Source organism: Mizuhopecten yessoensis, unplaced genomic scaffold (genome assembly GCF_002113885.1).
Source record: "Mizuhopecten yessoensis strain PY_sf001 unplaced genomic scaffold, ASM211388v2 scaffold10201, whole genome shotgun sequence".
In the NCBI taxonomy this organism is placed as follows: Eukaryota; Metazoa; Mollusca; class Bivalvia; order Pectinida; family Pectinidae; genus Mizuhopecten; species Mizuhopecten yessoensis.
In genome coordinates, this window is record NW_018408429.1 from 313,542 (window position 1) to 339,316 (window position 25,775).

At 37.8% G+C, this 25,775-nt stretch overlaps 1 protein-coding gene across 7 annotated transcripts in view; it reads left to right on the plus strand.

Annotated features, from left to right (window-relative positions):
- The first annotated feature begins 2,547 nt into the window (after nucleotides 1-2,547).
- Nucleotides 2,548-25,775, plus strand: part of LOC110459723 (protein FAM110B-like) — a 45,621-nt gene continuing 22,393 nt past the window's right edge. Inside the window, exons 1-4 of one of the 7 annotated variants that reach the window (XM_021512114.1) lie at nucleotides 2,548-2,610; nucleotides 5,620-5,689; nucleotides 15,228-15,297; nucleotides 19,800-20,084. In XM_021512114.1, coding sequence (XP_021367789.1) covers nucleotides 19,982-20,084 — 103 coding nt within the window. In that variant the 5' untranslated portion in view covers nucleotides 2,548-2,610; nucleotides 5,620-5,689; nucleotides 15,228-15,297; nucleotides 19,800-19,981. Of the gene's footprint in view, nucleotides 2,611-5,619; nucleotides 5,690-9,741; nucleotides 9,939-10,067; nucleotides 10,656-15,227; nucleotides 15,298-19,266; nucleotides 19,289-19,799; nucleotides 20,085-25,775 lie in introns of those variants that run through there. The other 6 variants (XM_021512113.1, XM_021512117.1, XM_021512116.1 and 3 more) reach the window with 6 other exon arrangements.

The window sequence follows — 25,775 nt, forward strand, 5'->3', positions numbered from 1 at the left end:
TATTAGGTGATATAGACCGGGAAACTACCAGGTGCTGCATTGCTAAATCAGCTATCAATATATCTGCATGGGAATATCTTTTTAATTTCACCATAGATCCGAAGATACACAGATTATCTTTACTCTGAACCCGATCCCTCAATTGTATAAAACAATAAAAGATCACGAGGACGCAATGTGTCCCTTTTTGACAATATGAAATCTCTTATGTTTTGCGATCTAGAAACAATAATTTGTTTATGTCTGAATACAACCCAATATGACGGACATCTTATTTCTCTTTAAAATATCAGCAAACAGTACATGCTTACTTTTGTCTTTAAAACCTGGCGAAAGTCGTTTTGGTCAACAACAGCACATGACAAAGTGACCGTTACGTATACCATGCCGTTATTTAAATAATATTAAACTTGACCGGCATATGGGTCATTGTTCAAAGGCTTTTGTTCAGTTTTCTACGTAGAATTTGTACTTACGACATTGCTTAAATATGTATAATGGAACGAGTGGATATCAAAGAAATCAATAATTCCATAAACCATGCCAGAAAACACACATTTTAGGATTTACTCGTGTAAACCATATTGATCGTTCAACGGGAGATAACTCGCAAGTCTTGTATCAGCTAGATATCATGTAATCGTTAACGTTGTAAGAGATGGAAAGCAGAATTTAGAATATATTTTCAGGATCCCATCATTTTTCCACCAATGTAGGTTCTTTCTCTTTTCTTGCCTTTTCTGTCGCATCCTCCATGTCTGTACTAGTCCGCAAAACACTAATTATGTGTTGAATAGACTTAAGCCCAACTTGTTAATAACTATAAAAAGAACAACAAACTAACAGTCATGTTAACGTTGAATGTACTTGAAACATATATACAAATGACCTTCGAACATTTTTAAATACAAAATATATACTCTTACAACTTAACAGAAAATCCCTCTGGAAACGCTGCACTTCATAAATATTACATATGAATATTTTTGAAATCTGTGAAGGACAAATGGTGGATTTCATACACGTATTGAACCAGTGGGTACCTTATAAAACCACCTAAGTTATATTGATAATCACCAGATTCCACACTTATATAATATACAATACATGTTGTTCAACATCCTCGTGAACCTGGCAACTTTAATACTTGCATACAACATCAGTCAGTATCGCCATGATACACACTTATCTGCTGTTCTTACCTCTTTTTTATACATTATCATTCTCATTCCTTAAAGAAATTTTGATGTTCCTTTTCTGTGATAATTTTATGTTCATACAGGAATTGTTTAATGAAGAAACGAGAAAGCCAAAAATGACTTTTTGAAGTTCCCAAAAATTATTTCCTGAAAATCAATTATAAAAATTCAAAATTGTGTTCCGACACCACTTTTCAGGTTCTGTACATTTTATTCATGTGTCAAAACTGTCATATTTTATTTGAATTAAATGAAGATTTGTTTATTTATATTGAAAAAAACTAGCCAATAACCCATTTCCATATCACTCAGGGGGAAAAAATCATGTGGAAATGGGTTGTTGTCTTTATTTTTCTCAATATAAATAGTCATAACATTTTTATTTATTTTAAACATCAAAAGCATCAACTATGAAACGATTTCTCTGATTAGCCAGTGCATATAACATTGTAACCCGTTAGATGTGAATTTTAACGCGTTAGCAGTGACTTTTCACGCGTTAAATGCACTTCTAACCCGTTAAAAGTCAGTTCTGACGCGTTAAAAGTCACTTCTAACGCGTTACTTTTTTTAACTCGTTAGAGTATATCGTTTTTGGCCCGAACCGCCACCCATAACAAATCCCAATAGATAACTTAACTTACTTTGTTGAGTTCAATTCCGATATAATATCCAACTAACATTTGACAGCATCCTTTTCTCGTAACATGTTTTTAAAATGCAATTCGATTCGAAGTTTCGTAATTCTAGCCAGTATTTGATAATTCAAAAATGTATCATACAATATGTACCTGGTTATAACGAGTTCGATATAACGAGCTAAACAGATGCTTTCTCGATCGTTTTCCCCACTTACCTTATATATCGATCATATCACGGACTTATATCTAATTCCGTGATCATATACACAAAAGTTTCATATTTATACATTAATGGAAGGAAGATACATGCATATGATTATATGTCAGGAATTAAATCTAACAAGCCTGAATTAACCTGCATCTTAGGTACAAGGATACGTTATATATATATTTCATTGGTAGTGAAATAATACATAATCAGACCTGTCTACATCGGCACATAAGTTTTATATAGTAGTCTATACGTATTGGCAGTAAAATAAAGTACGCTTAATTAGGCATCAATATCTTAATTGCAGTTGTGATCCTTTTAACTGTAATAGTAAGGAATGTTGCGAAGATATGCTCATTTTTATATCAACTAGATGTTTAAGGAAACCGATGATATACGAAAAAACTTGTCATTTATTGTATCCATCAATTCATCATTTGCAAAACCTTATAGTCTCATTGTTGTTTCATGAGTGATGTCCCTTTGAAGAAATCTCCATTACCTGGCCTTAAACGTGTGAAGTAGAGGCGGCTGTTTTGTATTTGATCTGAGTGTCAAGGTAGGCTATCAGAGGTCTTTTCTTGTGTGCATTAGGTCTAGATGTGCACGAATCAAACATAGCAAGTGTATTTAACTACCGTATGTTATATGTACCACGCTCTCTCAGCTTGCGTAAACCTAAACAAACTTATCCAGGTATATCCACATAGGTATGTCGGTATCGGACCTGTTAAGGACCTCGTTCCGTTGCCAAAACCAAAACTATGCGTTCGAAACTGATTTTCCCGGCGTGGCTTTAGCTTTGATGAATATAAACTTCCTGAAAAGGACATTATATAGCATGCGGGACTTTTATGAAATATATAATGATGAAACATAAACAATATATATATATATTATATACTTTCATTAATAATCCTTTCACCCCTATGTAACTCTGGATTAGTCCATTATGGTCTACAGTGGTGAAAGGGTTAACAACAGCTATAGTGGTTTGAGAATATAAAATATACCTTGGCCCAGTGTAAGACCAGATTTGAACCCTAAACTCCAGACTGCTTAGCTATGGCTCTAACCAATGGAGCTAGTTTGTCGATGGAAGTGTCCTTGCCCAACTATTCCACAGTTCTGATTGGAAGTTAAGGGGATGTATCTGCATAAAGAAAAAAACACAGCGCAGTGGGACAGGGATCCTTAACGTTCAACAAGACCCTTGAAAGATGGTATAGTCACCATCAATTTCAACCACCTGATAATTCAATTTCAACCACCTGATAATTCAATTTCAACCACCTGATAAGTCAATTTCAACCACCTGATAAGTCAAATTCAAAGATTCCAATTAAAATTCAGAAATTAATTATGTAATTGAATATATTTAAACTTGTGTAATTAGCTATCTTCATTAAAATAGTTCACTTTTGACTTATAACATGTCAATCTCTTTGCAATTGAATGCTAAGAAAGGACAGATTATCTGAAGTTCATTTATATGCCTATAGGTCAAGCAGAACTTATTTTCTCTTTTTTATTAGCTTTGGAGAGGTATATATACTGGTGTCATATCATATTTGTATCCCCATCGAAAAAGAATCTGGATATTTTTTCTGGCCGTCAAAAAACTACCCCCCTTATAGTATATGTATATCCCTCTGAACGTTTTGAACAGAATGTTTTTCAATGCATTGTTACAGAATGACAGTTGTTCAGAATTAAAGTACACATTCACTGAAACATGCAAGTCATATGACACATAGTTTGAAACATGTACATGCAATGTAAATTTTACATTTCCATATACGTGTATGCGTAATCGTAAGTTGACAATGCGCACAAACAACAAGTCTCCAAAAAAGATACAATGTTGTACACTGCTTCTGAAATCAAGGACGACACCGATCTCAAACATTCTATCGACCAATCGACGAGCCAGATGCAGTGATCATGAGTGACACGCTGAAACAACCGTTCGGTTTGTAGGCGTGTTCTTTTTTAACATGGCTTTTGTTGACGCCGTGACAATTTTGATTGTACAAATATGATATGACACTGGCCTCATATCATGATAGATGTTGCCATGCGCTACTAACCACTGAAATCCTAGTAGAAGTAAGAAAACAAAGGCGTATACCAAAATCAATAGATATACACTGTACATGTAGATGTCACGTGCCATTATATTCTGTAATGTTATAAATGTCCTAGACATGATATAAACATTGAAAAACAATGTAAGTGCTATAATGTTTATAATCTGTGTAGTTTCTTATAACAATATTATGTGTTATAAAAAGACTAGAGTTGGGTATGCTTAACATTTTGATATTGCGATATATTGAGATTTTTCTTAAATCATTGCAACTATATTGCATCCTTTCAAAATAATTTTTTAAGTTCAATAAAAGTTTAAAAATAAGAAAAATAAAAAAAAAGTCTGAATAATTATTTGGTTATTATAAACAATATAACAATAAAAAAGAAATGTATTCTTTACACATGTCACAGAGCAAAATATCAAAAAATCGTTAAAAAAATGGAAAAATACTGAAAATACTGGATTTACATTCAATATGGTTTTGTTATTACTATTTTTCTGTTAACATTTTTAATATCAATATTTGATAGAAATATCGCGTTATGTCATCATCAAAAAGCTATTTCCAATATAACTGATATTACGATGATATTGCACATCTCTAGAAAAGACACTTTATATAACGTGTATGTACTGTATGTATTACAGTCACAAGGCCATTGTTTTACATATATACCAGTAAAATATGTTACTCTGACATTCTGCTAGGGTTTTTGTGCATCCCCATAGCCACAATTATCTTGACATTTTACCTACGTACGTTTTTTATTCTGCTAGTATATATATATACACTGTATGTATGGCACAGTTAACTGTCAATGTAGCTTTAAATTTGTGGTAATTAAAATTCTGTGTGAATTCTGCAACAAAGGAAATTTTATAATGGTTGAATAATGTTTCTATAATTTATTTTTGTACTTTGTGAGTTCCATCAAGCACAATCTTGGCATGCATCCTCTGACTGTATCAACATAGCTTCCCTCTCCTTATTAACAAGCACAAACCACAGAGATATGTGGTACTCTTGTATGTTATAGCTGACTGCCAAAAATCGTAAATGATTTTGCAGAAACTGAAATTAGCTTATGTTTACAACATTAATGATAAATAGAACAGATTTGATTAGTAACAGTGTATGTGAATGGCCTGTGTACATATATGTTTGAAGGGGGAATGTATGTATAATGGCAGTTTGATTGGATGAGGGTGGAAAGGAAACTTTTCCTACTCAAAATGTTATAATTATGTCATGCAAAGCCCACATTAAGAGTAAACAGGAACACATGTGCACCATACTTTGTTTTTTGTTAATTTTGTTCTAGATTTTCCTTGGCATTTAAGCACTGAAATTGTGTGAACAGAAAGTCTGCAGATGTTTTTTGTTAAATGGCATGTAGCTAGATTGTTAGAGCAAGGAGTTTGTAGATAACTGGACGTTGGTCAGTCTACTAATTTACTCTTTATCACACACAGGGATCACGGACCTTGCACCAAAATGGAAATGTGAGAGAAAATGTATATTGAAGTCTTTTAAGAATTGAAGGTTTGTATATTAGATATTAACACTTCTGATTCAATGTAGGCACAGACAAATGGTTTTGTGCCAGACAACCGTCGGACAGGTGGTTGTAAGTTTTGTCTCTGGAGTCTGAATCACTAAGTATCCTGTTCATAGTTTTACATTTAATGTTATTTCTGGTTAAACATTTCCTTTGTGGGTTATTTATAACTACTTGTTATATATGTCATATAGCTTCCTTTCAAGTGATGTTAAGATGTCAGAAATCTTGTTTGATCTGTGTTTTGTAATACTGTAATTAAATATCAGGTTCCTGCATATTTCACTGATTCTTTGGTACATCAACACCAATCTGCATCAGGTAGAGTGTACCATGCATCAAGTTAAGGTATATAATTATCCTTCATAAGGTTACTGCTATGATATGTGTTGAAGCCATTTCCTACACATGTATTCAATATAAAACACATTTGCCATGCATTGTTACAGAATGATAGTTGTTCAGAATTAAAGTACAGGTACAGTGTATTTAGAAATGAAAATAAAACCAAAACACAAAAAAAGGCCAAGGGTACTCAATTTTGTATAAGTGGTGGGTGTGGCCCCCCTGGGGGCAGAGGGGCGGGGCAGAATAGATGAAATAGATGTAAAACCTTTAAAATCCTTCTCCTACCGTAGGGATTAAGGGATTTTATCCAAATTTAGTCTGGAGCATCCTTAGGCCAATGGGACTGAATTTTGTATAAACAGTGGGTGTGGCCCCCCCTTGGGTGTGGCCCCCCTTGGGGGCAGATAGGCAGGGCAGAATAGGTGAAATAGAGGTAAAACCTTTAAAATCTTTCTCCTACTGCAGAGATAAAGGGAATTTATCCTTATTTAGTCTCGAACATCCTTAGGCCTAGGGGACTTAATTTTGTAAACATGGTGGGTGTGCCCCCCCCTCCCTCCCCCCCTGGGGGCAGAGGGGCGGGGCCCAATAGGGGAAATAGAGGTAAATCCTTTAAAATCCTTCTCCTACTGCAGAGATAAAGGGATTTTATCCAAATTTAGTCTGGAGCATCCTTAGGCCAAGGGGGACTACATTTTATATAAATGATGGGAGCGGCCCCACCTGGGGGCAGGGCAAAATAGGGAAATAGAAGTTAAACCTTCAAAATCCTTTTTCTACTGTAGGAATTAAAGGATTTTATCCTTATTTAGTCTGGATCTAGCATCCTTAGGCCGAGGGAACTCAATTTTGTATAAACAGTGGGGAAATATAGAAGTAAACCTTTAAAATCCTTTTTCTACCATAGGGATTAAATGATTTTTTTTTTATCCCAATTTGGTCTGAAGCATCTTTGGGCAAAAGGGAATTAATTTTGTATTAACAAATTCTGTAGGAATGACATCTAAAGCATCCTTTTGGGAAGGGAAATCTATTTTGTATATATGGTGGATCTGACCCCCCTGGGGCCTGAGGGTTGGGGCCAAATAAGGTTAATTTAGCAAACTTTTAAAAAATCTTTTTCTTCTGTAGGAATGACAGGACTTTGTCCATCTAAAGAATCCTTTTGGGAAGAGGACTTAATTTGTATAAACTGTAGGAGAAAATTCTTCAAAATCCCTTTTCTTCTGTGGGAATGTTAGGATTTTGTCCAAATTTGGGATAAAGCTAGGGAAACAATTTGTATAAATGGTGGGTCTGACACCCCTTGGGGAAGAGAGGCGGGGCCCAATAAGAAATATATAGAGGATTAGCTTTAATATCCATCTTCTTCCGTTGGGATGAAGATATTTTGACCAAATTTGAACAGTAACATCCTATGGGGAAGGGAAATCAATTTTGTATAAATGGTGGGTGTGAACCCCCTGGGGGCCGAGGGATAGGGCAAAATAAGGAAATTAGAATCTTAGCTTTAAATTCCTTCTGCTTCTGTAGGAATGAGAGGATTATGTCCATATTTGGTGTAAAGCATCCTTGGGTGAAGGGGACCTAATTTTGTATCAACGGTGGGTCTGACCCCTCCTGGGGTGCAGAGGGCGGGGCCCAATAGAAGAAACATAGCAAATTCTTCAAATCCTACTTTTCCTGTAGGAATGACAGGATTATGTCCAATTGCATAAAAATATATTTCCTGACTAACAATGTAATACAGCAACATCTGGCTATTTCAACTTCAATTTTGATAACATTTCCAGGTGAGCGACACAGGCCCTATGGGCCTCTTGTGTTATGTGTGCTGGGGTGAGTCTAGTAAGGATATCCGGTAGGATTCCAGACCGAAGTTGCAGTATGGAAATTGTTTAACTCGGCAATAGACAAAAAAGAGATAAATTTAAACAGTCTGTGCCATTACTATCATTTTAAGTGGTTAATATTCAGGTACATTTAATCAATGCTTGAAATAGTATTGACTTTCAATTTCAAGGTTTCTGTCAAAAGTTATAGAATATTTATTATGCAAATGCACACAATAAAATAGAAGTAATTTAAATTACTAACATTCTAGCTGGTATATCTTAATTGACTAAAGATAACATACTGTTAGCATCACAGACTCTCAGCAGTGATGTATTCACTGTATGACAGGGGAGTTATATGATAAATGATTGTTGTACGGTAATAATACAGGGATTGTCCTACCCTATCTTTTCCGGATCCAGGGTCCAATGAATTGGGAATTTTTACGCGGTAAATTTTGAGATTGGTGAAAAATGAGGGGAATTAAAAATTTCATGCATTTTCCTGTTTCTGTTCATAAATTTTACTTCTTATCATGAGAAATTGCATTCTTTGATGTTGGAATTTCTTATTTAGTTTTCTATGCATACATGATGTAATATAAGCTTAGGTGTAGCGTACAGTTAAACTCTAGTACATTTAGTATAGGCTTGTAAAAAATTCTGATAGCCAGAATGTATTTTTACTATTTTATTATACTATATATCAAACATATACGATAGTTGTAATATTTGTCCATTTCCTTTAAAAGGAAAACTTTGATTTTAATTTATAAAACATACTGAATTAGTTGCAAAGATTGCTTCTTTGATGGTTAGTATCACTTTCTGGAGTAATACATGTTGTAAGTTTGTTTTACTCCAACTTTAATCACACAGGCGAGACAAAAATAGCAAAGTTTTACAACATCAGTGCTACATAAATAATTTAATAACATTCTGATATACACTTTTGAAATTTAATTTTCAAGGGATTAAAATATGTTTTTACTTTTCTTACGGACATGAATGTTTTTACATCTTCCCTCTCCACACTGAGCATATTTAAATCTTGCAAAAATGGCCATCCGATTAGGATCTTTTCAATGGTTAAATTGGGAATTTTAGCAAGATTTTCCGAGGGGAAAGGGGCCGTTATTCGGCCCCAAATTCTATTGTAGGAAAATCCCTGATAGCACTGATTCCGTCGGTGTCAATCAAGGAGACACCTATCCGTTTCAAACTCACTTTTAAACACGAATCCACATCATTTATTTTTTTATCTCAAATCTGCTTTTTATATAAACCAATCAACTGACCAATGAAATAAGGCAACCCTACCTTTAGTGCCACCTAGCATGTCATATAATATAACATGGGGGGTTCCCAAGACAAATCACATTTTGATTTTAATGGGCTGTTCCGAAAAACAATTTACATGTGTACGATTATAGTACAGTGAAAGCGCCACCTGCTTTAGTGCTTTAGTTTATTGTGGCAAACTTCTACAATGTACTAGTCGGGACCATTGTGTACTGGTTATATAATTACAATAATTGAGGTCAAGCAAAAAATACATAGGCCTATAGTGAAAGGTACCTTTAACTGATTTAAATGTTTGTGATTAGTTAAATGGATTGTTTCTTGTCATTTTTAGAAAGTTTGGGAAGAGCTATTTAGTAAACTGTAATCGTTGAAACACTAAGGAGTGGAATGTAGACCTGTCGTGACAAATGTTACCTGTTGTTAGATCATCCAGGTATTGATTACGTGTTTTTTACCTGTTAATAAGATCCCCTACGGTACGGAAAGCTATAAATACACTGAATGGAAATGCCCAAAAACGTGGGTAGATTGCTGGCTTTCTGGCTCACTGTTTACATGTGACTATGTGAGCATGACTAAGTGGGTTGTAGGCTGTATATTATCTACCTGGTCTAGTTGTTGTGGAAAATTCCCCAGTGCTTGGTAGATCAGGTAGACACATGTCCCAGGTTGTCTGTCCTACAGTCTGTTGTGGACATTACGGCAGGTGAACTTAGGACAGTCGAGACAACTGACCAGCTGACAGGTAAATATATTGATTAGGACTCCTATCTCCTACATAGAGATATAAATGAGGACACAACACCTGTGATTACGTCCACACTTTTGATCTAGACAACAGCGAAAGTTGACCAAGCTTTAACAGCTGTGTACATAGACTTTGTGTACACATTTTGGATCCAGACTGTTGTAAGGTTCATTTTCAACACTGGTTTACTGTCATACATTGATATGTTTGGTTTAGATATAGTACAGACTGTTGACATGGACCTATTGTTGATACTTGTACCTACAGGTGTGTAACACAAAGCTTATAATGGACGGATGTACGTACAACATATGGTGATGAAATACACGTTTTAGTTTATGTGATACTAGGGCCCTGTGTACTCTGTACAATGGAAGTGCATTATAAAGTGACACAGACTTCCTCACCCACTCATCACCACCTCCTAGAGAGGGACGACCAGGGCACTGAGGGCGGAGACAGACCTTTACCTGTCAGAGACAGATTGTTCCCAGTAGAAACCTAACATTAGTTGTTACATTGATACCTTAGTATCTGATTGCCTACCTGTTGATCACCTGCCGAGGCAAAGTGACACGTTAATTTTGTATGCTTGAAAAATTGTTAAAATTGTGATCTAGAATGAAAATATTAGTTTAGACTTGAGTACATGTGCAAGTTTCTATTACTGTGTCTGTCCAGGATCGTCTGCTAATTAAACACCACCTGAAAAAGGTAAGATATAGATATAAAGGTAATATAAGTTATCTGTGTTGAAGATCAGCTGAGACGTACATCCTTGACTTTTAGCTCAGAGCTAAACACTTGTGATATGTAAAGTGCCTGTCATACCTGTGTGATACACCTAGACAAAGTGAAAATTACACATCTTCTACACTTTATTCATTTCTTCTGTAATTTTAACTTTTCTTAATGAAAGTTCACCTTTTATTTAATTCAAATAGAGAGATTTTGTCACTCTAGATTGTATATACATGTATACCATGTATACATCAATTCTGATACAATTGGTACTGTTTGATGGTTTGCAATGAAACACAGGTACATAACTAGGATGTTTATATGATTTAATATGTCAGCTATTTATAGCCAAGATATAGATATACCTTTACCGATACTTTACCACTGCCAAAACATGTAACTAGCAAAATAGGCTCTTGTTCTGCCAGGACTATCGCTGCAGTGATAAATCATTTCTGGAAAGTAAAAGATACATTAGGGGACTTTATTAAAATATATACTAGTAATAAAACAGAACAATCCAGAACAGTGTACTGAGTGTAAATAAATAGAACAGGACTAGAGAACGATTTGAACCCTGCACCTGTGATCATTATCCTTGCTCTATAGAAGTGTCATTACAGTTATAAACTACTATATAAGGGGTAAAGTACTTATCTACAGCTATAGTACATGTCTAGGGGTATTGTACCCTACACCTGTGATCATTGTCCTTGCTCTATAGAAGTGTCATTACAGTTATAAACTACTATATAAGGGGTATAGTACTTATCTACAGGTATAGTACATCTAGGGGTATTGTACCTATCTAGGGGTAAAGTAACTCTCTAGGGGTTTAGTACATATACTTGTCTAGAGGTTTAGTACCTGTTTAAGGGTATAGTGCCTGTCTAGGGGTATAGTACCCGATTAAGGGTATAGTACCTTTTTAGGTGTATAGTAACTGTTTAAGGGTATAGTACCTTTTTAGGTGTATAGAACCTGTCTAGCAGTATAGTATACTTTCTGTCTAAGGGTATAGTACCTGTCTAGGGGTGTAGTACCTGTCTAGCAGTATAGTATAATTTCTGTCTAGGGGTATAGTACCTCTCTAGGCGTGTAGTACCTGTCTAGGGGTATAGTACCTGTCTAAGGGGTATAGTACCTGTCTAGGGGTTTGATACCTGTCTAGGGGTATAGTACCTGTCTAAGGGGTATAGTACCTGTCTAGGAGTATATTACCTGTCTAGGGGTATAGTACCTGTCTAGGGGTATAGTAATAGTACTTGTCTAAGGGTATAGTACCTGACTATGGGTATAGTACATGTCTAAGGGTATAGTACCTGTCTTAGGGTATAGTACCTGTCTGGTGGTATATTACCTGTCTAGGGGTATAGTTCTAGGTTAGGGGTATAGTACCTGTCTAAGGGTATAGTTCCTATCTAGGGGTATAGTACCTGTCTAGGGGTATAGTACCTGTCTAGGGGTATAGTAATAGTACTTGTCAAAGGGTATAGTACCTGACTATGGGTATAGTACCTGTCTAAGAGTATAGTACCTGTCTCAGGATTAAGGATTAAGGATATAGTACCTTTTTAGGTGTATAGTAACTGTTTAAGGGTATAGTACCTTTTTAGGTGTATAGAACCTGTCTAGTAGTATAGTATACTTTCTGTCTAAGGGTATATATAGTACCTGTCTATGGGTGTAGTACCTGTCTAGTAGTATAGTATAATTTCTGTCTAGGGGTATAGTACCTCTCTAGGGGTGTAGTTCCTGTCTAGGGGTATAGTACCTGTCTAAGGGGTATAGTACCTGTCTAGGGGTGTAGTACCTGTCTAGGGGTTTAATACCTGTCTAGGGGTATAGTACCTGTCTAAGGGGTATAATACCTGTCTAGGAGTATATTACCTGTCTAGGGGTATATTACCTGTGTTAGGGTATAGTACCTGTCTAGGGGTATAGTACCTGTGTAAGGGTATAGTACCTGTCTAGGGGTATAGTACCTGTCTAAGGGTATAGTACCTGTCTAGGGGTATATTACCTGTCTAGGGGTATATTACCTGTCTAGGGGTATAGTACCTGTGTTAGGGTATAGTACCTGTGTTAGGGTATAGTACCTGTCTAGGGGTATAGTACCTGTGTTAGGGTATAGTACCTGTATAGGGGTATAGTACTTGTGTAAGGGTATATTACCTGTCTAGGGGTATAGCACTTGTGCAAGGGTATAGTACCTGCCTAGGGGTATAGTTCCTGTGTTAGGGTATAGTACCTATGTAAGGGTATAGTACCTGCCTAGGGGTATAGTTCCTGTGTTAGGGTATAGTCCCTGTCTAGGGGTATAGGACCTGTGTTAGGGTATAGTCCCTGTCTAGGGGTATAGTGCCTGTGTTAGGGTATAGTACCTGTCTAGGGGTATAGTACTTGTGTAAGGGTATATCACCTGTCCAGGGGTATAGTACCTGTGTTAGGGTATAGTACCTGTGTAAGGGTATAGTACCTGTTTAGGAGTATAGTACCTGTGTAGGGGTATATTACCTGTGTAGGGGTATAGTACCTGTCTAGGGGTATAGTACTTGTGTAAGGGTATAGTACCTGCCTAGGGGTATAGTTCCTGTGTTAGGGTATAGTACCTGTGTAAGGGTATAGTACCTGTCTAGGGGTATAGTTCCTGTCTAGTGGTATATTACCCGTGTAGGGGTATAGTACCTGTCTAGGGGTATAGTACTTGTGTAAGGGTATATCACCTGTCTAGGGGTATAGTACCTGTGTTAGGGTATAGTACCTGTGTAAGGGTATAGTACCTGTCTAGGGGTATAGTACCTGTGTAGGGGTATAGGACCTGTGTTAGGGTATAGTACCTGTCTAGGGGTATAGTACCTTTGTTAGGGTATAGTACCTGTCTAGGGGTATAGGACTTGTGTAAGGGTATATTACCTGTCTAGGGGTATAGTACCTGTCTAGGGGTAAAGTACCTGTCTAGGGGTATAGTACCTGTCTAGGGGTATAGTACCTGTCTAAGGGTATAGTACCTGTCTAGGGGTATAGTACCTGTGTTAGAGTAAAGTACTTGTCCTGAAAAACATGATAGCACTGTTACTACTTTACTGTCAAAGAAGCCAATAATGTAAGACAATTGGCAGAACATTTATAGCTCAGGGTCCAGACTGCTGTATGTAAGCCAGCCCAGATTTGGTCAATGACATACTGATATATAGTACCTCTGGGTCATATCAGTGCATGATGGCTCGCCTGGTGTTGTGTCTGGTGAACAGCTGCTACTACCATGATTACAATATAAATATACAATTATAAACCAGGGATGTCGCATGGGCTAGTGGCTTATTGTTCACATATAAAGATATCACTGTCCAGGTAAAACTGTACTTTGTCGAACAGGTGCAGGAAACAATTCCAGGTAACACAAATTATATACAGGGAAATCAGAAATACTTTGTTTGGGTACATCATCTCCAATTTATAGTGTCAGAAGTAATATACAAAGTGTGGTTAGACACTGTAAAAGTGTTGTCGTGACTGAGGGTTATCTAGCTGTATATATAGTTGGACTGGGTTTTAGGACAGACCTGCAAACAATAAGTCTGGTGTAACAAGGACATAGTCATTTAGATCTCACGCCCAGGGAATGTGCAAGGGGACAATCCAAATCTCAAGGGTAGAGGGAAAGGGGACAAATTAATGATGAAGGGGGGTAACAGAGATAAGAACTATCCAGGCAAATGTCTGACCATTGTTAGCTTAATCTTAATCTGTCACTTGACACAGTACATTCCGCCTATCAATTGGAGAGTGAATGGGTGTAGATCTAGCCCCTCTCACACGTATCACTTACAATGTGCTGGTATTCCCAAGATCTAGCCCCTCTCACACGTATAACTTACAATGTGCTGGAATTCCCCCTGTCTCTGTTCATGTTTTGAGGGTTTCTGATTTTTCTGATTTCTTTGATTTGTCTCATTTTTAGTCCAGCTGGCCCAAACAGATGTGTGGCCCCCCGTGGGGCAGAGGAACAGGACCCTATAGGTGAAATAGAGGTAAATTTTCAAAAAGCTTCTCCTTCTATAACAATGGAGGGATTTCAACCAAATTTGTTTTAGCCATCTCACACATATAACTTACAATGGGCTGGTATTTCCCAGATCTAGCCCCTCTCACACATATGACTTACAATGTGCTGGTATTCCCAAGATCTAGCCCCTCTCACACGTATCACTTACAATGTGCTGGTATTCCCAAGATCTAGCCCCTCTCACACGTATCACTTACAATGTGCTGGTATTCCCAAGATCTAGCCCCTCTCACACGTATCACTTACAATGTGCTGGTATTCCCCAGGTCTAGGCCCTCTCACACATATAACTTACAATGGGCTGGTATTTCCCAGATCTAGCCCCTCTCACACATATGACTTACAATGTGCTGGTATTCCCAAGATCTAGCCCCTCTCACACGTATAACTTACAATGTGCTGGTATTCCCCCTGTCTCTGTTCATGTTTTGAGGGTTTCTGATTTTTCTGATTTCTTTGATTTGTCTCATTTTTAGTCCACCTGGCCCAAACAGATGTGTGGCCCCCCGTGGGGCAGAGGAACAGGACCCTATAGGGGAAATAGAGGTAAATTTTCAAAAAGCTTCTCCTTCTATAACAATGGAGGGATTTCAACCAAATTTGTTTTAGAGCATCGTTGGGCAAAGGGGACACAATTTTGACTTTGACCCACTTTCTAGGTCACTTGGGTCATCAAATTTTAAAAAAGAAGTCTTCAAACAACTTTTTCTGAATAACCAAAAGACCATGGGTGATGCTATCTGGCTAGTTAGCATGCTGGGGTGAAGGGGTACAGAGTGTATTATAATGAACCTTAAACTGTCACAGGGATCAAGACTTTGAAAAAAAATGCTTCTTATTAACCTAAAAGCCCATGATGATATTTGGCCTGTTGCTTAATTTAGCCCATTTTACTATGTTTGCCATGAGTGTCCACTTTGAAGGTAACTGGTGTGAGATTAATGCCAGTTGAGTGATTCAGGACCATTGAGCCTCTTGTTCTTTTATTATCAGATTATTGCAATGTAAAGAAAAAGAATAGATCAAACCTCACTTGCTGAAAACCATTAATTTCCTTTCATGAATTTTAATTCTTAATGATTGCACATTAAAAGAAAATAGAATTGATTAGAAGATTTTCAAAGTGTTTAGTTATTCAGATTTGTTTTAAAAATGTTATCAAATCAGATATCATTTAATACAATAGATCGTGATACATTTGTGTCATTGTGTGAGTTGGCAGTGGTTGTTGGCTAATGGAACCTGGTCAGCTCCTGTGTGATGTCCCTCTAGCTAATGGCCAGTAGTTGTTCAGTCATTATAGTTATCAGTACAGAAAAGGTTGGCTCACCTGTACAGGATATGGAGACCTGTACATGCATATTTAATAAGCTAGATAATGAGACTACCAGAGACGTCACTGTTGTAGTCTGTGATGAGTCACTGGTCCTGATGACACTATAAGCTATTAGTCATTACACCTGTGTCTCTAGCTGTTTACCACCTTTGAAGTACATATACATCCTCATTAGTTGTTTCTGATATGTCCACTCTATGGCTGAAACACTCAGACACCCTGATACCAGCTATAACATTGTGAGTTTGAAGATAGTTCATGATGGTATGGAGCTTTGTAAGCTTACAACAAATTTAAAAGAAACTCTCGATCAGAACTTTTTTTAGCCCGAAGGACCAAGTAAGCTTATGCCGTCGCCAATCGTCCATATGTCATTTACTTTTTTCTTATCAGTAACCAAAAGGCCCAGGGTGAATTTATTCGGCCGATAGCATGCTGGGATGAAGGGCTACTAAGTTTGTTCAATTGAATGACCTTGACAAAGTTTCAAGATCAAAGGGGTCACGTAGAGTGATGGCATTTTGCCAGGAGCATGCCCTGATGAAGAGCTACGAAGTTTAATTGAAAGAATGTCCTTTTTCCATTGTAAAGATCACAGGGAACAAATGTGTTGAAAAAATTCACTAGGGTGATGATATTTGGCATGTCGTCTGCTGGGAAGAAGAGCCATCATGTTTGTTAAAAGGAATTACCTTGTTATTTTCTAGCTCACGTGTGTTCAAATCTTTTACATGTTCTTTGGAATGACTGAGAGTCCTAGGTAATGAAGTTTAGTCTAACTTTAATTTGTTTTAGTCCACTTAAAGGTTTCAAGTGTGAGATTAATGAGCAATGTAGGCCCTTTGGGCCTCTTGTCTACATTGCTCATTAACCTTAAGTTACTTTTGGTTGTTTTCAATTGATGTTAAGGGAACATTTTCTTCCATATAGCGCCTAGTACATCTACATCAATAAAATAAACAGATGATGAATTCACCAGTTTTATGTTGGTGAAACTGACCGTACTTTCAGAGGTCACACTACCAGAGGTGCCTCATTATCTGTTATTGCTAGGTCTGGTTATTAATGAGCTACGTGTACCTGATAAGGCTGTCCCAGCCCTCCTCCTCATGTAGACCATACTACACAGCTTTATAAGGCTTATAGAGTACCAACTACAGCCGGGGACATCAGGGCTCATTTGTACTGCACCTAATATAAGGGATCTAGTACAGAACGTTGTCAATGTCAATACATACATGTAGACGGAAGTTGTTGGTGAAGGATCTGTATTGGACAAGGGTAGGACAAACGTCAGTTATACTACAACTTGTAAGGACATTCTGGACAGGTGATCATACTAAGTACGAGTATATTCTGTCACCAACACAACATACATTTTTTTTTATATTTTTTAAATTTTTAGAGACATTTTTATTACATAAACTAATGTAGAAATACTTTAATGTTAAACTTAATTTCTATCTTTAGCATAGCAACAGGTTGAAGCGGAAGCATTACAGAGAAATTATTGACACTCTGTCATCTGAATCCGTATTTAATTTAGCATTATGTCTATATTCACTCTGAAAACATTGATATTGTTCCAAGGTATATTTGTTCATTTAAAACCATATCACCTTAGTTTCCTCTTTCCTTGTGAAGATGATCTTTTTATGTTCACGTAGGTACTTTGCTCAGTTGAATGGAATGGAATGGTTAATACAAACCTTAATGAGTTATTTTGGGGTTTGGATACCTGAACTGTCACCTGAATAGGAATAATGTACCTGAACCGTCAGGTAGATTCATAAAAATATCTCTATACATGGTTGGGATACCTGAACCATCAGGTACCTAGTGAACTGTCAGGTAGGAGTGTACCTGAGTACAGGCTTGGGGTACCTGAACTGTCAGGTAGGAGTGTACCTGCGTACAGGGTTGGGATACCTGAACCATCAGGTACCTAGTGAACTGTCAGGTAGGAGTGTACCTGAGTACAGGCTTGGGGTAACCTGAACTGTCAGGTAGGAGTGTACCTGAGTACAGGCTTGGGGTACCTGAACTGTCAGGTAGGATTATATCTGAGTACAGGGTTGTGGTACCTGAGTACAGGGTTGGGGTACCTGAACTGTCAGGTAGGAGTGTACCTGAGTATAGGGTTGGGGTACCTGAGTACAGGGTTGGTATACCTATGTATAGGGTTGCTGTACTTGAGTACAGGGTTTTGATACCTGAGTACAGGGTTGGGATACCAGAGTACAGGGTTGGGGTACCTGAGTACAGGGTTAGGGTACCTGAACTGTCAGGTAGAAGTGTACCTGAGTACAGGGTTGGGGTACCTGAACTGTCAGGTAGGATTATATCTGAGTACAGGGTTGGGGTACCTGAACTGTCAAGTAGGAGTGTACCTGAGTACAGGGTTGGGGTACCTGAGTACAGGGATGGTATACCTATGTATAGGGTTGCTGTACTTGAGTACAGGGTTGTGATACCTGAGTACAGGGTTGGGATACCAGAGTGCAGGGTTGGGGTACCTGAATACAGGGTTAGGGTACCTGAACTGTCAGGTAGGAGTGTACCTGAGTACAGGGTTGGGGTACCTGAGTACAGGGGTGGTATACCTATGTATAGGGTTGCTGTACTTGAGTACAGGGTTGGGATACCTGAGTACAGGGTTGGGATACCAGAGTGCAGGGTTGGGGTACCTGAGTACAGGGTTAGGGCACCTGAGTACAGGGTTGGGTTTACGTGAGTACAGGGTTGGGGCACCTGAGTACAGGGTTAGGGTACCTGAGTACAGGGTTGGGATATCTGAGTACAGGGTTAGGGTACCTGAGTACAGGGTTGGGGTACCTGAGTACAGGTTGGGTTTACGTGAGTACAGGGTTGGGATACCTGAGTACAGGGTTGAGGTACCTGAGTACAGGGTTGGGGTACCTGAGTACAGGTGGGGTTTACGTGAGTACAGGGTTAAGAGTATATGAACTGTTCGGTAGGAGTAAACCAGAGTACAGGGTTGGGATACCAGAACACAGCGTTGGAATACCTGAATCATTAGGCAGGAACACAATGTTTTTATCTGAGTAGGGTATACCTGACGCCTCTGTTAGATACCACTGTATGAGTAAAACGGCTACCCTACATCATACAGTACACTTGTGTGTTTGTGTTCCTGATATCAGAGAGATTTGATACTTTACAGGATCCAGGTGTTATAAGGTATGTTGTCTATCGCCAGTAAAAAGTTAAAAAAAAATGTCACATATTTTGGCACACAGATAAAGATCCTTACCAGACAGTAAGTGTTTTATTAATTCTTTAAAAACTTTTTACTCTCTATTTGATTGTCAAGTTTTTCCCAGGGTCTTAAGTAGAGATCTTTACACTTGGTGTACATTTGGTTTACCTGTAAGGTTTAGAGGGGTTAAACCCATTGGCCGGACTCCAGTCTCAGTGCTATGCATTGTCTATACTTTAACAACAAAAGGGCTTCTATTTCCTGTATAAACATGTGTGTATCTGCCCAGTTAGAATGTTTCGGGCAGGAATCAGTTTAATTCGTCCATGCAAGCAAGCACAGCAGTTCCTCAGTTATGTGTAATTATTGGTGTACGATCCTGAATAAGAGCTAAGATTACAGGTGCTTTATGTATTGTTGATGAAGTTTGTGTGATCTGTATCTGAGGACACTGAGTTTCTTTGTCACTAAGTATCGGGTGTTGTGTTTCAGACTTACCTCGTATGTAGAGTGATTAAGGACAGGTAACAGACACATCATGTGACAGGTGTGAGGACATTCTGGAGTCCAGTAATACAGCCCCTGTATGACAGAACAGACCTATCTTGTAGTTGTCCACTACCCACCCAGGACCCGGGACGACTGTACTGGTCAATTTGTGGCCATTGGTCATCATGTCAGTGCAGACATCAATCACGATGACACCTGACCGTATACGTAACAAAGGGCCAGACTTCCTACGGAATCATGTCAGCAGCAGCAACAACAACATCTTTGGTGAGTTCATAGTTCATTTACTACCTTACACTGGGGTGTTTTTTGCTCACCTGACCCAAAGGGCCCAGTAAAATGGTGTGTCATCCATCTGTCTGGCATTAACTGTTTACTTAAGCAACAAATTGATAAAATTATAATAATGATACATAGAAAAAAATATAAAGTCTTTTTTAGAGTGACCAAAAACACATAACAATGGCTATAAACAACAAATGTTTTTTTCTGCTTACACACAACCCTAATTGTAAGTTTTTCAATAGAGGAAGGGAGACAATCATTTATATTTTGTAGGAGTGCTTTGAAGTTTTCCCTCAGAATCAGAAGAATTGCTTATTACTCATACAATACCCTTAACATTTAATGAAGACACTCTTGTAGTTGGTTTTTGTTTGATCACACAGCTAGGATCTTTAGCAGGAAAGATAACATAATTATAGTATCACCTAATTCACTCAGGTGACCTGTTTTGATCACTCGACTTTGTCTGTCATCCACCATCATCCATCATCCTCACTTGGTGGTTATCATCAGTCTGAGGTGGGAATCAGAATAAATTAAAATGTCTACTTGAAATGGGGCCGATCCCCTATGGGCTGAAGGGCAGCGACATAATTCCGGTCATAGAAAGCTAAACCTTCAAAAGATTTCTGTTAAACTTAAGGTGGAATTTCTCCAACTCTCATAGAATGGTGCCTAGATGATCAGGGTCAGAACTGTTACTACAGGAGAGGCTCAAAATCATAATCAAGAATGGTGTGACCCTCACCCACAGGAGGCTGGGATAGGATTGTTATCATAGGATTGTTTACCTATTCTCCCTTCATGGGGTAAATTTCACTTAATTGCAGTATTACTTCATCATTTATTGACATTACTTACTGGTTTAGTAGTGAATTATTGGTGGCAGCTCTTGTCAACACAATAAAGGACCATTACAAAGTTAAAAGATACATTTCTTATGGTTTTATGTGGCTGCAAGTGTTGAGCAATAAATGGAGAAAAAAACTAGTCGGAGCTTTCAATAGTTTGTCAATAAAGTCTCACTTGACATAGTAATGGCAAGGAACAGAAATTAAGTTTAATATTTGTTTTAATTACTGTTTGTGACTTACATTACAACCATTCCCTGTAGCTGTTTCCTATGTGCTTCTCATTATTTATTTGTGACTATCTCCACTTAGGCCACACCAATTTGAAAAATAGTTTTTCGGGGAATTACCGCTCTTAAAATCTGAAGTAGAGAAAGAAAACAAAACTTTTTTTACCGCTCCTCCAAAAAAATATCCGAATTCCGGATTTTTTTTATCTGTTTTTAGTTTTACACATCGCTAATTTGGGTCGCTTTGACGCTTGAATCACAAGGAAAGTGAAGCATTTTGGTGATGCAGCTGAAAACCGAGACAAGAGAGAAAACGTGCCGGTCTATTTTCAAATGACTTGTTTCATTTAATAGGAGATTAGTGGACGCAGGCATTGCTGCCTCTATATCAACATAAATATAATCTTAATTACAATGTGGTAAACCTAAAATAAGCCTATACACAAGACGTGTTTTTTTTTCATTGTGTCAAAGAGTGGGGTTTTTTTTGCTGCAAGATCGAACAATCCCTCCAACAAATTCAAATCATATTGTCCAGTCATAAGCTTGAACACATTGATCATTTAACTGTGATCTAGGTGATCCAAATAAGTATTTTTATGCATGTTTAAATTTCCATGTGAGTACTTGTTATTACTCAAACTATTAGCATGTTTTGGCAATAGTCTATTTGATATCATTATTTTGACATTGTTTTTACTATAATTTTCAAATGACTGTTATTTTTCTCCCCAAGTTGTGGGATCAATAAGCATTGTACCGTTTGGTTTTAGTTTATAATTTGATATATTTTTTCTTTGAATTTAATGTATCTTTCTAATAATAAAAAAATAATTTGAATATTCTTTCATTTAGTTCTGAAACATAATAAGATCAAAACCAAGGAAAAGGGTCCTTAGCAGGTAAATATGTAGGCAGTTATGTAGATTTTTAGAAATTTTACGCATCGTTTTATAAATACAAAGATATAATGAAATAAAAGTACTATTTTGATCGGGGCCTGTATTCTAGATATGATAACATAGAACCTACAAGGACCATTTCTTTAGAATGATGATGCCAGATATGAATAGAAAAGGTAAAACTGGTTTTGTTCTGGTCTTGGGACAGGTGAGAATGATACTGAGGTTTGTTTTACCATTCCAGCTGTCATAAATGAATTTGCCTGATGTGAACTATTTTGAAACACAATGCATGTACTGTGAAAAATGGATATCATTTTCAAGTGAAACATTTTATTCCATGTGAGAATTCAAGTTATATGCAACACATCCACTGCTTTCCATTATTATAGGTATATTCTTCATTTTAACATTCCCAGTACAAAAACATAAAAAAAAATCCACCCCTCGCTACTGTTTTTTTTTTAAATTTCCCGAAGAACTATTTTTCAATTTGGTGTGGCCTTACCATTCTTGTTCTAATCTAGTAGTATGATGTATATATTATACACAGTCTACAATTTCAATAAAGAATATTTCATTCCTACTCTGTAAAAGACATTGGCGTGAATAAGGAAAGGATTGCAGCATTGCAAATTCACATATTAATCTGAAAATAGAATTCTAAAAGAAATCAAACGTTATGAAATAAAATCTCCTGCTTAATAACTGAGAGGCTTAGGGTGATGATATTTGGCTGGCAGCATGCTGTTGAAGGGCTATCAAGTGTGTTCAATTGAAGTTATGTTCATTACAAATCTTGTTGAATCATCATGATACTTCATAATATGATTAAAGAACGTAGAGTTGTCACAATTTTGAGCCAACAAAAGTGCTAGTGCTTCATAGAAGTTGTAAAAACTTGTTTTATAATTTTTTCAAAAAAACCCACAAAAGTGGTTTACATTTACTTAAAATGCATATTGAATTTTGTGACTGATCAGAAAACCAAAATGGTCGATCCTGCGAGGCATGGAAATTAATTTTCTGTAAAGCTGTCAATACACATCCCTGCCAGTGACTATTGTGGTATGGAAATGTATCCCTGTAAAGCTGACAATAAATGTCCCAACTAGTGACTGATGTGGTATGGTAACTAATCCCTGTAAAGCTGACAACACATGTCCCTACCAGTGACTGATGTCGTATGGTAACTTATCCCTGTAAAGCTGTCATTACATGTCCCTACCAGTGACTGGTGTGGTACGGTAACTATTCCCTGTAAAGCTGACAATACATGTCCCTACCAGTGACTGATGTGGTACGGTAACTAATCCCTGTAAAGCTGACAATACATGTCCCTACCAGTGACTGCTGTGGTATGGTAACTAATCCCTGTAAAGTTGACAATACATGTCCCTACCAGTGACTGCTGTTGTATGGTAACTAATCCCTGTAAAGCTGACAATGCATGTCTCTACCAGTGACTGATGTGGTTTGGTAACTAATCCCTGTAAAGCTGACAATGCATGTCTCTACCAGTGACTGATGTGGTTTGGTAACTAATCCCTGGAAAGCTGACAATACATGTCCCTACCAGTGACTGCTGTGGTATGGAAACTAATCCCTGTAAAGTTGACAATACATGTCCCTACCAGTGACTGATGTAGTATGGAAACTTATCCCTGTAAAGCTGACATTACATGTCCCTACAAGTGACTGATGTGGTACGGTAACTATTCCCTGTAAAGCTGACAATACATGTCCCTATCAGTGACTGCTGTGGTATGGTAACTAATCCCTGTAAAGCTGACAATACATGTCCCTACCAGGGACTGATGTAGTATGGAAACTTATCCCTGTAAAGCTGTCATTACATGTCCCTACCAGTGACTGATGTGGTACGGGAACTATTCCCTGTAAAGCTGACAATACATGTCCCTGCCAGTGACTGATGTGGTACGGTAACTAATCCCTGTAAAGCTGACAATACATGTCCCTACCAGTGACTGATGTAGTATGGTAACTAATCCCTGTAAAGTTGACAATACATGTCCCTACCAGTGACTGCTGTGGTATGGTAACTAATCCCTGTAAAGCTAACAATACATGTCCATACCAGTGACTGCTGTCGTATGGTAACTAATCCCTGTAAAGTTGACAATACATGTCCCTACCAGTGACTGATGTAGTATGGTAACTAATCCCTGTAAAGCTGACAATGCATGTCCCTACCAGTAACTGATGTGGTTTGGTAACTAATCCCTGTAAAGCTGACAATACATGTCCCTATCAGTGACTGCTGTGGTATGGTAACTAATCCCTGTAAAGCTACCAATACATGTCCCTACCAGTGACTGCTGTGGTATGGAAACTAATCCCTGTAAAGTTGACAATACATGTCCCTACCAGTGACTGCTGTGGTATGGTAACTAATCCCTGTAAAGCTGACAATACATGTCCCTACCAGTGACTGCTGTTGTATGGTAACTAATCCCTGTCCAGTAGCTGATAATCTGACAATGTATGTTCCTGCCCTATTACTGCGTGGCATTGAAACTAATTTGCTGTTAAACTGACTATATGTGTTGTTATTTAGGTAAAGCTAATAATGAGTTACGAAGGGTATTCCATATATCTGAGGTTGAATAACCAGTATGTAGGAGTATGACATTATAGCTATAATAATATTTGAAGCATTTATCTGAGGAGTCTGAATCTGTTGCCTTGTCCATGCCAATGAGCACCTCTTTTAAGGTTATGCTTCTGAAGATATAAGTAGGGTAATTCTTTAGTAATTGAAGTTACTTGGTTGTTTGTAATTGGTCATATAGCAAGATCTTGATGGAGCTGTAATTATGTTTCATTTCCAATATATATGCTCAGCACAGTAGTCATTTATGCCAAATTGCTGATTATGCAGAAAGAGATTTAATGGAACGAAGGGAAAGAATCAATTGTTGCATTTAGAGGGACAATCTGATTTGATTTGACTTCTAAGGAGACTAAGTGTAACCCAACAAGGTTGGATTAGAAGCATTACTGTGGTATAATTTACCACGCTGACTGCTGCTGGTAAGTCAATGGTGCAGGGTAGTGATGAAACACCGACCCACACCCTATAAACGTCCAGGGTAGTGATGAAACACCGACCCACACCCTATAAACGTCCAGGGTAGTGATGAAACACCGACCCACACCCTATAAACGTCCAGGGTAGTGATGAAACACCGACCCACACCCTATAAACGTCCAGGGTAGTGATGAAACACCGACCCACACCCTATAAACGTCCAGGGTAGTGATGAAACACCGACCCACACCCTATAAACGTCCAGGGTAGTGATGAAACACCGACCCACACCCTATAAACGTCCAGGGTAGTGATGAAACACCGACCCACACCCTATAAACGTCCAGGGTAGTGATGAAACACCGACCCACACCCTATAAACGTCCAGGGTAGTGATGAAACACCGACCCACACCCTATAAACGTCCAGGGTAGTGAAGACAGTATTTATTAATACACAGCAATGTTGTGCTCCTTGTTTTATACACCTTAAGCCTGGAGCCATTGACTACACAAGGCTATTTAAGCCCATGGCTGTATGTATTGGGAACTGAGCTCAAATCTCATTAATTTGATTTAATCCTCATCAGCAAACATTGTAATTGTGGCTATGCTACTGACGTCAATACATCTGCTGTC